At 36.2% G+C, this 14560-nt stretch overlaps 1 protein-coding gene across 2 annotated transcripts; it reads left to right on the plus strand.

Moving 5' to 3' along the window:
* The first annotated feature begins 3855 nt into the window (after nt 1-3855).
* LOC103032101 (uncharacterized) lies at nt 3856-13490 on the plus strand. Of its 2 annotated transcripts, XM_007259836.4 has the most exons (8): nt 3856-3963; nt 5412-5918; nt 6842-7010; nt 7119-7534; nt 8789-8957; nt 9087-9971; nt 10460-10621; nt 12899-13490. In XM_007259836.4, exons 1-6 carry the CDS (start codon nt 3955-3957, stop codon nt 9569-9571), a joined length of 1755 nt encoding a protein of 584 aa, XP_007259898.3. In that variant the 5' UTR covers nt 3856-3954; the 3' UTR covers nt 9572-9971; nt 10460-10621; nt 12899-13490. The 2 variants fall into 2 exon arrangements, with proteins under 2 accessions (XP_007259898.3, XP_007259897.3); XM_007259835.4 differs by lacking the exon at nt 12899-13490 and having other exon boundaries at nt 10460-12754.
* Nucleotides 13491-14560: the final 1070 nt, after the last annotated feature.

The following is a 14560-nucleotide window of genomic DNA, read 5'->3' on the forward strand; positions in this document are numbered from 1 at the left end:
AGACTGTAAAATACTTGTAATCCCTGCTTGTATTCATTATATTATTAAAATGTACCAATAATCGAATTATTAAGTTTTTGGTGTGTCATGTCCTGTCTGTTCTCTTGTCTGTATGTTCTCATGTGACCCGGCTCCTCTGTGTTTCATTCCCAGTGTTTTTCCACTCACCTGTGTTCATTTGTAGCTCCGCCCCTTCATCCCAGGTGTTTCCTGTTTCCTGTGTGTGTGCACCTCTATTTAAGGTCCGTGTTCCATTTCCCCGGTGTCGATCCTTGTATGTTTATCATCTGTCAGTGCTCTATGTGTTCCCCAGTTTCCTCAGTCCTGTTTTCAGTTTATTCCCAGTGTATTTTGTATTTGTTTTCTTTAATAAATCCCTTATTTGTTTGCATTTGCGTCCGCCTCCGCGTCCTCCCTGCACCCGCACCTGACATGGTGTAACTGTAAAATATTTCAGTTATAGTTTTCTGTATCTTGATAACGTAATGCTGTTACATGTATTCTGTTACTAACTGACTCTGTTATATACGGATAGCATTTGTGCATCCTCAGCCGTCTCAGGTAGAGAGAGTGGAGAGGGAGCATCTTTGTTTTTGACTCCCTCCCCCCACTGTGTGCCTGTCTTTCTGAAAATGTATTATTCTCACATAACCAGCAGTCGACATTACACTGGCAATACAACACCAGAGATCTAAAGCCAATCAGCTGTGTGTGAGAGAGTGTGTGTCTGTCTAGAGGCCGGTGGGTGGCTCTGCATGGCACACTGCCAAGTCTCTCTTCAATATTTCATTATTTATCCTTTCATCAACCCGTCACTATCCATACGTAGTCCTGTCACCCCCTGTTGATCCCACTCGCTCCTTTCCATCTTTTCCTTATTTTGTGAATCATTTATATAACAGTTTTCTTCCCACACCTTTATACCACTGTTGTCTGACATTGCTAGTAGTATGTCTGTGTGCGCTCTCCTCAGGTTCCTGAAGCTATTCACCTTGTTTTATGTGTATTATTTTCCCTGTTCTCCTGTTGTCAGGCTCTGTCTCACCTGTCAGCATGCCTGAGAACACACACGAACCCCTCAGCCTTATGCAAAGATATTATAATCCAATTAAGATCATGTTTGTAGAATGATTAAACATGTCAGCTAATCTGTTATGACAATACAATTTGCATTGAGAACCTGGTTGGTGAAGTGAGGCCTTTATATTCCTGTTTTTAAACAGCTATTTAAACATGCCTCCTTTATATTTTATTTAATCTTAAGCTTTAATGATTGCTGCATCTCCTGCAGCGTGCAGCCATACTTGAAGCATGCTTGATTTCAATGCATCTATGCTTTTATTGCTGCTCTCATCTGTAGGGATCTGCAAGCTCCCTCTCTCTGTTTTCACATACCTGTGTCATATCATCCCACATGCATCCCATTAAACAAATCACTGCAACAAAACAATGGTTTGGCAGACGAAGCTGAAAACATCTTAACTCCTTAGACCCTATATTCATGATTCAATTATTAATCCAGATTGAGAACATACATTTAATCTTTTTCTATTTGTTATATATATATAGACCCACAGGGTTCAATTTTAGGGACTATAAATATTTAGGTCTACATAAAGGATTTAAAGAATTGAAGGATCTGTATTATATATTTTTTGCATTTTAGTATTATTTATGCCACTTGTGGTTGTGAAGGATAATGTTTAAAAATAGTTACATTTTAATGTTTTATTATCATATTATATTATAAAAGGTAAGATTGTGATATTGTGCTTTTTGAGCATGGAACATGTGGCCAGCTTCTGCTTTGTTTGGCTGCCCTACATAAAAAGAATGTGTGGCATCCGTGCAGTGCATAAAATCATGCAAATATGCAGGTAATGTTCACATCAACCACCAGAATGGGGATGAAATCTTCAGTCATTTCAGTGATTTTGAACGTGGCGTGATTGCTGGTGGCAGTAGGGCTGTTTTGATTGATTCTTTCTCTGCTGACGTCCTGCACTTTTCTGCACAATGCTTTCTGTTACTCAGAATGGGATATAAAAAGAAAAAAGTGTCATCTCTGCAGCAGGATGCTGCCTATGGTGGGCAGAAAAGCATCTCAAAATGATCAACATGTCTGGAAAATCACATCAGGTCCAAACCTCAACCAGCCATGACCAGAAAGCTGAGGCTGCAGTGGGCACAGACCCACCACAGCTAGACAGCCATGGACATGAAACAATTAGCCTGGTTTGATGAATCTTGATTCTATTAAGCTACAATGTTAGGTAAGTTATTTAATATTTTTACAGTAATCTTACACTGTGCCTCATTTGATCTCCAAGGTTTTTCTTGTTTCAGGGACGGAATTGATTTTGCACTTGCACAACATAAGTCAAAAGCAAATGTTGTGTTTGGACACCCAGCTAACAGCAAACATTATGTTTATCAATGGTTTAAAAAGGTTCCAGGAAAGTTAGCCTGTAACGCTACAGAAATGTGTGAAATAAAGATTTGCATCACAATGTTATTAGAACATTTCTCAAACAATCTTTCCAGCTAGACGAATACTAACATTAATGAAATGTTAAAAGTAACGTTCCCAAAACTTTACCAGAATGTTTAAACTTTAAATAAAAACCTTCTAACAACATCCAGAAAACGTGACAGACTGAACGTTCTAAAAGCTTTAACTGTAATTCAGAAAATGTTTCAATACCCAAAATTTGTTAGCTGTTTCCATAGCTGGATTACCTATGTAATCCATTTATATGGTTTATATAACACGCATACGGTCATCCTGCATCAGTAAAATGTTTACTTCCTTTATTCATGACTGGAATTGACTGTATTTATGTTCCTTTGGTTGCAATAAACTCTGCGGCGTCTTGCGTCGGGGGAGTCGATTCCCTTCGAGCTTCTTGTCGTAGTGTGCATAAAAATCGTAAGCTCAAAATAAAGAAATCATTCATTTGAATTAAAGAAATTGTGAGCATGAATTGCAAGTGGTTTAGTCGAATTAAAGAAAGCTTGAGCATAAACTGCTATATCATTCGCTCGATTTATTTATTTTATTTTTATCCACAGCTCCTCCCGGGCTCCGTAGTTTTCTAGTTTTGAGCTGGATTTTTATGATGATCAAAGCAAAACTGTACATTAATTAACAGCGACTAAACTCAGTGTCAGGATTATCAATGGAAAATCTACACATATCATTTCTACAGAACTTATTTGAAATTAGAACTTAACAGGGTTAACAGGGTAATATATACAAATAATTTTTTTATTGTAATGAGACTTCTTTCATTTTGTCCGTTTAAAAAATGTGTAATTGTCATTTTGAGACTCCTTTTATTTTGTTTGTTTAAAAAACATGTAATTGTCATTTTGAGACCTATTTTTTGTTTGTTTAAAAATGTGTAGTTGTAATTTTTTAGACTTATTTTAATTAGTTTGTTCAAAAAAAATATTTTGAGACTTATTTTATTTTATTGGTAATATATATATATATATATATATATATATATATATATATGTATATATATATACGTATATATATATATACATATATATATATGTATATATATATACATATATATATATATATATATATATATATATATATATATATATATATATATATATATATTTTATTATTATTTATTTTAATTTTGATTTTATTTTAATTTAATATTTTAATTTTGAGACTTATTTATTTTTGTTTGTTAAAAACATTTTGAAGGTAAAAAGAAGGTATTTTTTTCAGGTTTAAATAATTAATAGATATTATTTATATACCAGTAGGAGACTGCAGACTGCAGCTGGTCTTATATTATGGTCTGTAGCTGTTTAAAGCCCCGCCCTGTGGCTGGGCAGGAGCGTGCTGCTGGGCGGTAGTGGCTCAGAGCGGATGTAGTTCATAGCGGGAAATTACAACAGCAGGAGCAGAAGCAGCGCTACAGGGCGGAGATGGAGAAGGTAAGGGGCTGTAGAACAGACCCGCCTACAGTTACCCTCCGCTCTGTGTTCAGATTTATATATTTTATTTAATTTCTGCGCTGCGTATAAGAGTCCGGAACGGAAGCCGCGTTGGGAGACTTGGCTACCTGTTAGCTTAGCTGGCCATAGCTAACTAGTGAGCTACCAAAACAAACTTAGCGTTAGCTAACTAGCTATAACTCTGTGGTCCCTAACCTAACCAACCTTCAACAGCTGAGTTTAAACTCTTTTATAGGTCTTTTTTTATAGGTGGTTAGGCTCTTATATTACTCCCTCAGTAACCAGAAAGTGCCGTGTTTATACAAATACTGGTCACAGTTAGCGTTAGCTAGGTTAACACCACAAAATCAGATTTCCTGCTTGAACACTTAACTACTTAACTAGCTAAGCTAGCTAACTAACAATGCTGGTTATCTAATACTGTCCATACGCTACACGACTTCGAAAAGACTTTTAACAGACTAAAGGCAAGTCCCAGAGTTTTTAATCACAGACTGAGATTTTAAAAAGACTGGGGATCACTATTTACAAGACTGCAACTACAGTTTTTCTGAGTATATTTTACATCATGCATCTGGGGAAGTTTATAACAATACATATTGCTTAAGTTACAAATAATGTATATATATCAATACTGTGATTTATCGGAGACTCTTAGCTTTTTTCCTCATCAACAGTTTATTTTTCTGCCACACTGTTAGTTCTTGATATTTTTAAAATAAAAAACACATTTTGTGTTCAACTCTGCCTATAAGCTTCTTTTCCCCTTTTTTTTACTACCACCTTGTATAGCAAAGAATCACAGTTTCACTGCTATACAGTTTCCTTTGTTTTAGATAAATTAATACAATAAGGATCATCATTCTTGCAAAATGTGTATTTATTAAACTTGTTTGAATCAAAACTAACACTGCACAATAAGACAAAGTAGTGCAAAAATAAACAACTTTAAATATAATGACTTTAAAGTGCTACCTGTGTATAAAATACTGTACATATTAAAGTAAGAACAGTATAAGGCAAATTAACTGCAAAATGTGTTCACATAAAATACATTTTTGCCTTGTGGCTTCCCGTAGCTCTCCCATGGGCTGTTGACATTGTTCACGTAACATTTTGAGTCAAGTCTTATCGTCAAAACTTACGATAATATATAATATTAAACACAGGTGATTTTATCTGAACCCCAGGACACGAAAAAGACTGACTAAATCTTTCAATCCTAACCACCTTACACTGAACGATCGAGATTACTCGACCGCTACTTGACTCTAGCAAGACTCTCGTGCTTTTAATCCCAACTCTATTTATCAACCTATTTACTCTGCATTACAGTTCTGTAGCTTAAAAGTATATTACATTAAACGATGTACTAGAACAGAATAAGCTTATGTGCTTCTTAACAATTACTTCTCTTTTCTTTGAAGCGGCACATAACAATCCAGAGTGGATCTCCCATCAAGAAGGAAAGATCTTTTACCTATTGTAATGAACTGTGCTGTCCACACCCACATTTCCACTGCCAAAACTGTCCGATATTATTTCACACGGAAAATAAGTATTTGGATCATCTTCCCATGTGCTTAATTGGGAAAGAGGTGGGTCACTCGAGTCACAAAGTGGATGAAGAAGAAGAGGAGGAGGAGGAGGAGAAGAAGAAGAAGAACAAAACCCATACAGATGTGCAGGAGCAAGTTGGCCAATTTGAACCCTGCGGTGAAGAGGGCCAAGTTATAGTTAAATTGGAAGATGACCAGGAACAGATGGATCAGCAGCTTCACGAAGAAGAGATGAGTCAGGACGGAGCTGAAAACCAAAAGCTGGACTATACTGCTGTAGAACAAAGTCTTTATGGAGACGCTGGTGAGCAAGGAAATGCTCAGGTGTTTGTGAAAACTATGACTAGTGTTGCTCCGTTCACGAGCACCTCAGAGGTATGTGTGAGACGCCTTGTAGGACTGACACTTCACTATATTTAAAGATTAATGGAGCCATGACATTGTGGCATGGTTTTAACACACACATGTAACAACTATTTTGTTCACTTTAACAGGAATTAAGGTTTGGACACTTATAATGTTATATTAACTTAGGAAGCACCAATTCCTTCCGATAGGATACAGATATCAGATTTTCAAGTATCTACTGATACGAACTATAAGTTGTTTAGCTTTCCATTTTTTTCCCCTTTAAAAAAAGTCTGTATTCTGTGTCCCAAATGTGATACAATTGAAAACCCCTTTAAAAAAAGTCTGTATTCTGTGTCCCAAATGTGATACAATTGAAAAGCATTTACTGGTTGAGTAACTGCACACAAAAATATAGAACTACAGAAAGAGTAAAAAGTAACTGATTAACCACACTAAATTATTTCTTTGTGAAAAATAAGTTTAAGGACCATAACAGTATGGATTCTGCCTGCAAATAGGTGCTGAATTTGTGGGTTAATTTCTTAACCTGCCTTAGAACAGTTTTTTCTGGAATCCCTGCTGATGTAGATCACAGTTAGCTGTGTAAGAACACAAAGTAAACCGTGGTACAGCAATCTGTAAGTAAGCACTGAGTAGGAATGTTAGTAACTTTACAGAATCAGCTTTCTCTTCTGCAGATACTGATACTGCATGTGATTGCAGTATTAGCGCTGATATCGGTGCAACACTAGTATAAACGTACAAAAACTTGCTAATTTTTATTGATTGATACACAGAAAAGCAACAAACTATCTATTTTGCAACACACTGTTTTAGCATGGATATAAAAAAGGGTAAAGAAAAATAGTGTTGCTGCAAGTTACTGTAAACCATATTCTATACCAATATAAGCTTGCGTTCTTGTCAACAATTACTTTTTTTTGCAGCCACACATAACAATCCAGAGTGGATCTCCCATCAAGCTGACCAGATGTTTTACCTGTTGTGAAAAATTCCACTGTCCATTTTGCAAACCAGAGGTTTACAAGCCTACAGTGGAGAGCAAACTGAGGAATCACATCGCAGCCCATGAAAAACGGGCTGTGCACTTTAAAGGCAAGAATTTGAATATTGTATCTTGTGTTGTTAAATTGTAAAGTGTTGTAAAGAACACCTGTGTTAAATACTTTTTCTTACTTTTCTTGTTGTCTGTATCTGTTCCAGGGTACATCATTTTCAAATGCAATCTTTTGTGCAGTCCACATGCACACTTCCACTGCCCAAACTGTCCAATGTTATTTCACAAGAAAAACAGATATTTGTATCATCTTCCCAAATGCTTGGGTGGGAAAGAGGTGGGTCACATGGATCATGAAGAGGAGAGCAAAACCCATACAGATATGGGAGAGATGGATGGCCTGGGTGCTTCCAGAGGTGAAGGGGGCCTAGTTATAGTTAAATTAGAAGCTGATCAGTACCTGATGGATCAACAGCCTTATAAAGACGAGATGAGCCAAGATGGATCCGAAGACCAGAATGTGGACTATACTGCTGTAGAACACGGATACGCTGTTGAAGGGAATGCTGAAGTCTCTGTGGAAACAATGACTAGTGTTGCTCAGATCAGGAGCACCTCAAAGGTATGTATGAGATCCCTGCAGGGTTGAAACTTTACTGTATAGAGAGTAATGAGAGTGTGGCATGGTTTTGACACACATTGGTAGCACTGACATTGATCATTACAACAGCAAATGTCATATTTGACTTCTTACACTGGTTAGTAATGCAAATTTCATGTTTGGCTGCTTATACTGGTCCATACAGTTGTAAATGCTATGTTTTAACACATACTGGTTTCACTTACATTACAATTATTATATGGTCACTACAACAGTAGTGTGTTATACTGTTTTACAGGAGTTAATGTTATTCTAGTCAATGCTATATTAATTAAGGTGGTCACCCTGCATGTGAAAGTATGTTGTTTTAGGGTGTACTCACACTAAGCACTGTTTGGTTGAGTCGTGCTAGAACACAGTTCTGCCCCCTCCAGTACCCCACTGGCCTGCACTCACACTGCGTTTAAAAAATCAGTGCCTGAGCACCTTTTCGTCCTATGTGAAGCTGTCTGATGGGTCAGACGGTGTTCCAGACTCCATTTCATTAGGTTGGCTACTTGGTTTAAGCTCGATTATTTTATCGACAGCATCTTAGCATGGGATTTTATCCTTTTTATCTGATAAGCTGACAGATTTACGGAGTGCATCCCGCACTTCAGATACTGCATACACAGTTTCTTCAGCTTGTCACAGCACTGTTCAATGGATCTTTGGTATCCATTAGCTAAATGGTATTCACAAATTTGGCCGAATATATCAGCACTCTTGTGTGTTGTTTCCAGCTGTTGCTGTAGGCTCTAGCCCTCTTGTTCCGTGCTTGGGCACGGATAGCATTCATACTGCATGTGTACTGTGCTCAAGTCCAAGTGAATGGTACTCTGGCCCACCTGTTCTCCCCAATCAGTCATGGCCCTATTGATCATACTGGTCAAACGAGCTGTGATTTGGGAGGTAACCATTCTTAGGCATGGCACAGATTGGTTTGTGTGTACACCATTATTGCCCAGTATAAAAGTGCACAAACATGCTATTTTAGTGATCAGTACACAAAAAGCTCTTATTTTAGTGGTGGCAACTCAGCTGCAAACGATCTACTCTGCTGTTCAGTTCTTTAGCGTAAAAGTATATTTATAAAACATTAAAAAATTATAATGTGGATAAATCATCAGCCACAATTGTTAAGTAAAGTGTAGTAACGTGTTTTGCAAGTTAAACCATGGTATAAACCAAACAAATATTGTGTGGCTGTTAACTGTTAACTTCTTTCTTTTGAAGCTGCTTACAGTAATCCAGAGTGGATCTCCCATCGAGCTGGCAAGATGTTTTACTTGTTGTAAAAAATTCCACTGTCCATTTTGCAAGCCAGAGGTTTACAAGCCTACAGTGATGAGCAAATTGAGGAATCACATCGCAGCACATAAAAAGCGGGCTGTGCGTTTTAAAGGCAAGTTTTTAAATTTTTTAACAGCTTTGCTTAACTTTAATATTGTAAATTGTATTGTAACAAGATTTTGTAATTATTTTACAGCTTCATCTTACTTTTTTTTTTTCTTGTTGTCCAAACCTGTTCTAGGGTACATCATTTTTAAGTGCAATAACCTGTGCAGTCCACACGCACATTTCCACTGCCCAAACTGCCCAAAGATATTTCACAAGAAAAATAGATATTTGGACCATCTTCCTAAATGCTTGGATGGGAAAGAAGTGGGTAACATGGGGCCTGGAGAGGAGGAAGAGCGAAAACCCCATATAGATGTGGCGGAGATGCTTGGCCTGTCTCTTCCCAGAGAGGAAGAGGCCCAAATCCTTAAATTGGAAGATGACCAAGGTGAAGTTGAAGACCAACGTGTGGACCATACTGCTGTAGAACAGAATGTCTGTGGAGATGCTAGTGAGCAATGCAATGCTCAGGTCTTTGCGAAAACAATAAAAAGTGTTGATCAGGTCAGGAAAAATGTAAGAATATTAGTTTCTTGTCCTATGTGCGATATTGTCTTGTACAAAAAGAACTTTAAAAAACATATGGAGAGGAAGCACTCAGACATTCTTCTGTTCTGATGTCACCACAAACAGCCGTGTGTAAAGATGTAAGATGTTTTTGATGGCATGTTTGCTGTTCTGAAACATAACATGGGTCAAGCATCACACTCTATGTTCAACAGATGATGTGTGGTAAACACCCACAAGTACTGTGAGAGTCACCTGATTATCAACAAAAAATTGCAAATCTCAGATGCATTAATCTCAATTATGTTACTGTAATGCTACTGTAGAATGCCACTGTGCCTTCTCTAAGAGTGGAAACATTATCTGATATTATCATAGCCAAGCTAAGACCCCTGAATCTGTGAAGCAACTGCAAGATCAATAACAAGAAAGACTTGGAAGTGGAAGTGGAATACTCTGTTCTCCCCAGTATGAAGACCAGGAGAGATGGCCGGCTCTTTTTCTTGAACAAGTAAGGCGTTTTTTAATTTGTTATTTTTAGTACTGTTTCCATGTGCTTTTATGGTCAAGAATATACTTTTTGTTCAGACTGGTACAGTGTGTATTACACATTTTTTAGTTATATGGTAAAGTTTTTATTAACCATAAGCTCCATCCTCCCTTTGTTGCTGAGCTGGTATTTCCATTCATTTCAAATAGGTGGTTATTCTGAGTATTTTTGGGTTGTAATAATGAAATTTGTATTTTAAGTCATATCATTTGGGTTTTTTTGTATCGACTTGCCAGATTTCTGTTTTTTTGACATCCCAAATGCAGACTATAATAACATGCATTGATTTGAACTCAAAGGGTGAGTTCCCCAGACATGGATTTAATTGTAATATAATAAAGAAGATAATTCTTGTCTGGGGAACTGCCCCTAAAGGGTTTAATTTTTAAGTTTTATGAGAACCTCAATCATCATTAAATGTTTTTGTGCTTCTGTTTTGTGATCTACAGATTTGTCAGGTGTTCTAATTTGGCACCACCCAGGACATGTTGAGAACATTTAGATAAGCCTCTGACAAGTACTCTCCTCGACTGCTTAAAAAACTGTACTGTGGAAAAAGGGTATCCTTTAGTCAAGACATGATCAGCCTCTAGGAAAAGCTTGATGAACAGGTACACTTATCTGCTAAACATTGTATTTATTTTTGGAAGAAAAAATAACAGAATAAGAAATCACATAGATACTGTTAAACATTAAATGTGGCTAAAGGGCTACAAATAAGTGTGGTGGTTATTATCTCTACAGAATGTCTTCTGTTCCAGATTCTCTGTTCTGTTTTGATTTTATCTGACCTTAATTACTACATGAAACCGGGTATATGGAGTTCACCAACAAATACTGTAGTAGATGAGGTCACGTATGCTGAGATTGGCTTTTACTATTCAACAGTAGTTTCAGAACAACACTTTTTTGACAAAGTATTGGGGCTAAGTATTATGCTTGTCTCGGTTAAAATGGATGCATATATTCAGCCTGCTCATCCTGCTCATCAATGTTTTTTAAGTCAACATTTCGTTGTACAAAACCATAAAAACCTTTTTTTATTTGATTATTATTATTATTATTTTTTGTTATTTTCTCTCTGTAACTTGTTACCTGTTTTAAAATAGTATTATTAGACTATCTTTGGTTTTGGGGTGAATGCTCTATAGCAGTATTTCTGTTTTCAAGAAGTACCAATCCAGATGATGAAAATGGCTATACTTACTGTATTTGAAGATGATGATGCACCTGCCTTTCTACAGTCATGAATATTGTCATTGTTCTAAAAGAGACTATTGTTCTCACAGACATTCCACACTTCCTTACTGCCTTTGTCTTTATTTCTGGCTTGTTCTATGTTTTAAATATGGAGATTTCAAAAGAATATGGGTATGCTTTTAAAGCTATTCAGCACTGAACTGTCAGAACTGTCCACTAATTTGCTCACAGTGTGTCAGAAACTCAAAACAAACTCTAACTCTAAATTCGAAGCTGGTCTTACTTGCTGGTTGGACTAATGTTTTGGTTTAGAAAGGTACAATAAAACATGTTCATTTACCAGTTTTCTTGTTTGCCTTAGCTAAAATTGTGCCAACTTATATTTTATGTCTCATAAAATCTGTTATGTAAAGAGTACCATCCAAATTCCATCTGTGAACTTGTTTCATTGGGTTTGGTTTGCAGTCGCTAAGACCATCAAACGTTAAAAGTTAAAGTCTGCCCCAGGAAAGGAAGACCAAGAGTTACCTCTGTTGTACAGAAAAAGTTTTTTAGAGTTATCAGCCTTAGAAACTGCAAGTTGCTTAACAGAGTATGTTGGTTTTTATAACAGATTTAAGTTTAACTAATGATTCCTTATGCCTTTTTTTCATTGTCTGGATGACTTCTGAGTTAATTTACAATGTTGGACAAAAAACAACACATTTAAACAGAAAATGTGTCCAAACTTTTGACTGAAACTGTACATACAGCTTTGGAAAAAAATAAGAGACCACTTAAAAATGATGAGTTTCTTTGATTTTACCAAATTGAAAACCTCTGAAATATAATCAAGAGGAAGATGGATGATCACAAGCCATCAAACCAAGCTGAACTGCTTGAACTTTTGCACCAAGAGTGGCATAAAGTTATCCAAAAGCAGTGTGTAAGACTGGTGGAGGAGAACAATCCAAGATGCATGAAAACTGTGGGTTATTCCATCAAGGGTTATTCCATCAAATATTGATTTCTGAACTCTTAAAACTTTATGAACATGAACTTGTTTTCTTTTCATTATTTGAGGTCTAAAACTCTGCACCTTTTTATTTTAGCCATTTTTAATTTTAAACCTCTAAATGATTATTTTTATTTGGAATTTGAAAGAAAAGTTTTCCGTAGTTTATAGAATAAAACAACAATATTGCAAAATTAGATAAACTGATTCAAAAAGTGAAATTAAATTGGTCTCTTATTTTTTTTTCCAGAGCTGTATATACAGTGTCTCTACCTAAGGCCATGCATGCCTGTGTCCTCCACACTCTGCTATTGTTTAGGTTTATTTTAATTAATGTACAGTGTGCTGAGAGCAAGAGCTTCAAAGATATGTGTATGAGACCTCCTGCAGGGCTGAAGATTCACTGTTTAGAGATTAATGAAGCGATGAGATGGTAGCTTGGTATTCAGCAGCAGTACCCATTGACCTAATTAATGGTATACATTATTAAAACCCAGAAATTATATCTGACATTTTTAACTTGAAAATAAAGTTGTTTCTAAATAGCATGGAGTTTTGTAATGGACAGTCCTGATGTAAACCCCACCATATTTAGGAACAGTAAACAAGCTCTGTTGCTGGAGGCCTCTGAAGAGCCCAGCGGCCCTTGGCCTATCTGTCTGATTACACACCTGCCCCTGTCTCTCTGTTATAGATGCACTAAGGCTGGCTGGTCCCGGCAGAGATGCGGCACAACTTTAATGATTTATCTCAGGACAACAAATGTATCCTCATTAACATCCCCTGCTAACAGCAATCAAAACTGGGGAAGTGGTCCTCTTCTGCCGAATCTTTTTCCAGTCAGCCAGATACAGCAGGAGGTGGGAGGTGCAGGGCTGACAGAGTCTCATTAGACTAAACTAATGAAAGACACTGAACCCACATTCCAAATCTTACATGTGCTATATCAGCTCTCTGTGAGCTGCACATCTGTATGAGTCATACAACCTACATACAATCATTTAAACACTACAGGCCAAGGTAGTCCTGTGAGGTTAATCAACTTAATTTGATTAATCTTATTTCTCTTTTAGTGTGATTTCCCCCCCCCCCATCAAAATAGAATTCTTGAGTGCATCTTTACATATAGAACCTATCTGAGAGCATCTCATTAGGTTTATTTCTGACCTGACCTAAAATATAAGGTTGTTTTGCAAGTAGTTCAATATATGAAGCTGCTTGACATTATTTTAAAAATAACTAAATTAACTTTTTTAGGTTGCATAATTTTTTTTTTATTTTTGACTCATCTGTATATAAATAAAAAAGAAACAATGGTTTACATATTTAATATCTCTTCAGTCTGCTGTTTAGGTTTGGGAATTGCAGGGCATCTCACAATAAAATATCACAATATATTGCCTACTATAAATGTCATATCTCCATACTCTGATTTTGTGATATTCAATATTACAATACAATATAATTCTCTACAATACTTCACACTATCTGTGTTACTAAGAGTATAAAATACTCCTTAATAAGCAAATACCAGGAATTCTGGATTAAACAAATTGGAGGCTAATCTTTGGGAAATTATAGCGCCTATATTTCAATAAAAATACAGATATTTAATGTAATGTATCAATAATGTATTACATATGAAAACTATACAATATATCGCAATATCAATATTTAGTCCCAATCCTAGTGCTGTTTGTTACAACCGGTATTATTACATCTACAAATAAAAAAAAAACTAAATAAAATTCTTTATTCAGTGGTGTAAAACTACACAAAAATTTAACAAAGATTTTCTCATATATTTAAAGAATATCAAGATTTTATTTATTTATTTACTGTACAGCCCACCCGTAGGCCAAGGTCTGCTATTCATAATAAGGTTAATACAGATTCCAGTGAGTGTAAGAAACACTACTATCATGCTAATAATAGGCATAAACAACAGCAGCTGACACACTTTTCAATTATTCATAAGGAATGCAAATATACATGCATATGGGAATACCCACCCATCCTGATCATAATTCTATCTAGCATAATAACGATATGTTGATAATTTATTCTCTGCTCCTGTTCCTCTGCAGAAGAATGTAATTACCAATATGAAGGCCTTTAGCAGTTAACTGTCATCCAGTCTGTATTAGGTGCTATTTGTGGATCCAATTACTCCCAGACGATTTTAGTGGCCTTTCATTTTGGTGGCACGGAGAAAACATTAATATATCCCATGACAGTGTTTTCAGCTAAGGCCAGCCTTTCATTTAGTCTCTTTGGCATTTTGCCCAGATTAAAATCTCTTTAACATGGCATTTGCCAATTACAGGTTCTAAATATTGTTGCGATCCAAGAAAAT

This window comes from Astyanax mexicanus, chromosome 3 (genome assembly GCF_023375975.1).
Source record: "Astyanax mexicanus isolate ESR-SI-001 chromosome 3, AstMex3_surface, whole genome shotgun sequence".
In the NCBI taxonomy this organism is placed as follows: domain Eukaryota; kingdom Metazoa; phylum Chordata; class Actinopteri; order Characiformes; family Acestrorhamphidae; genus Astyanax; species Astyanax mexicanus.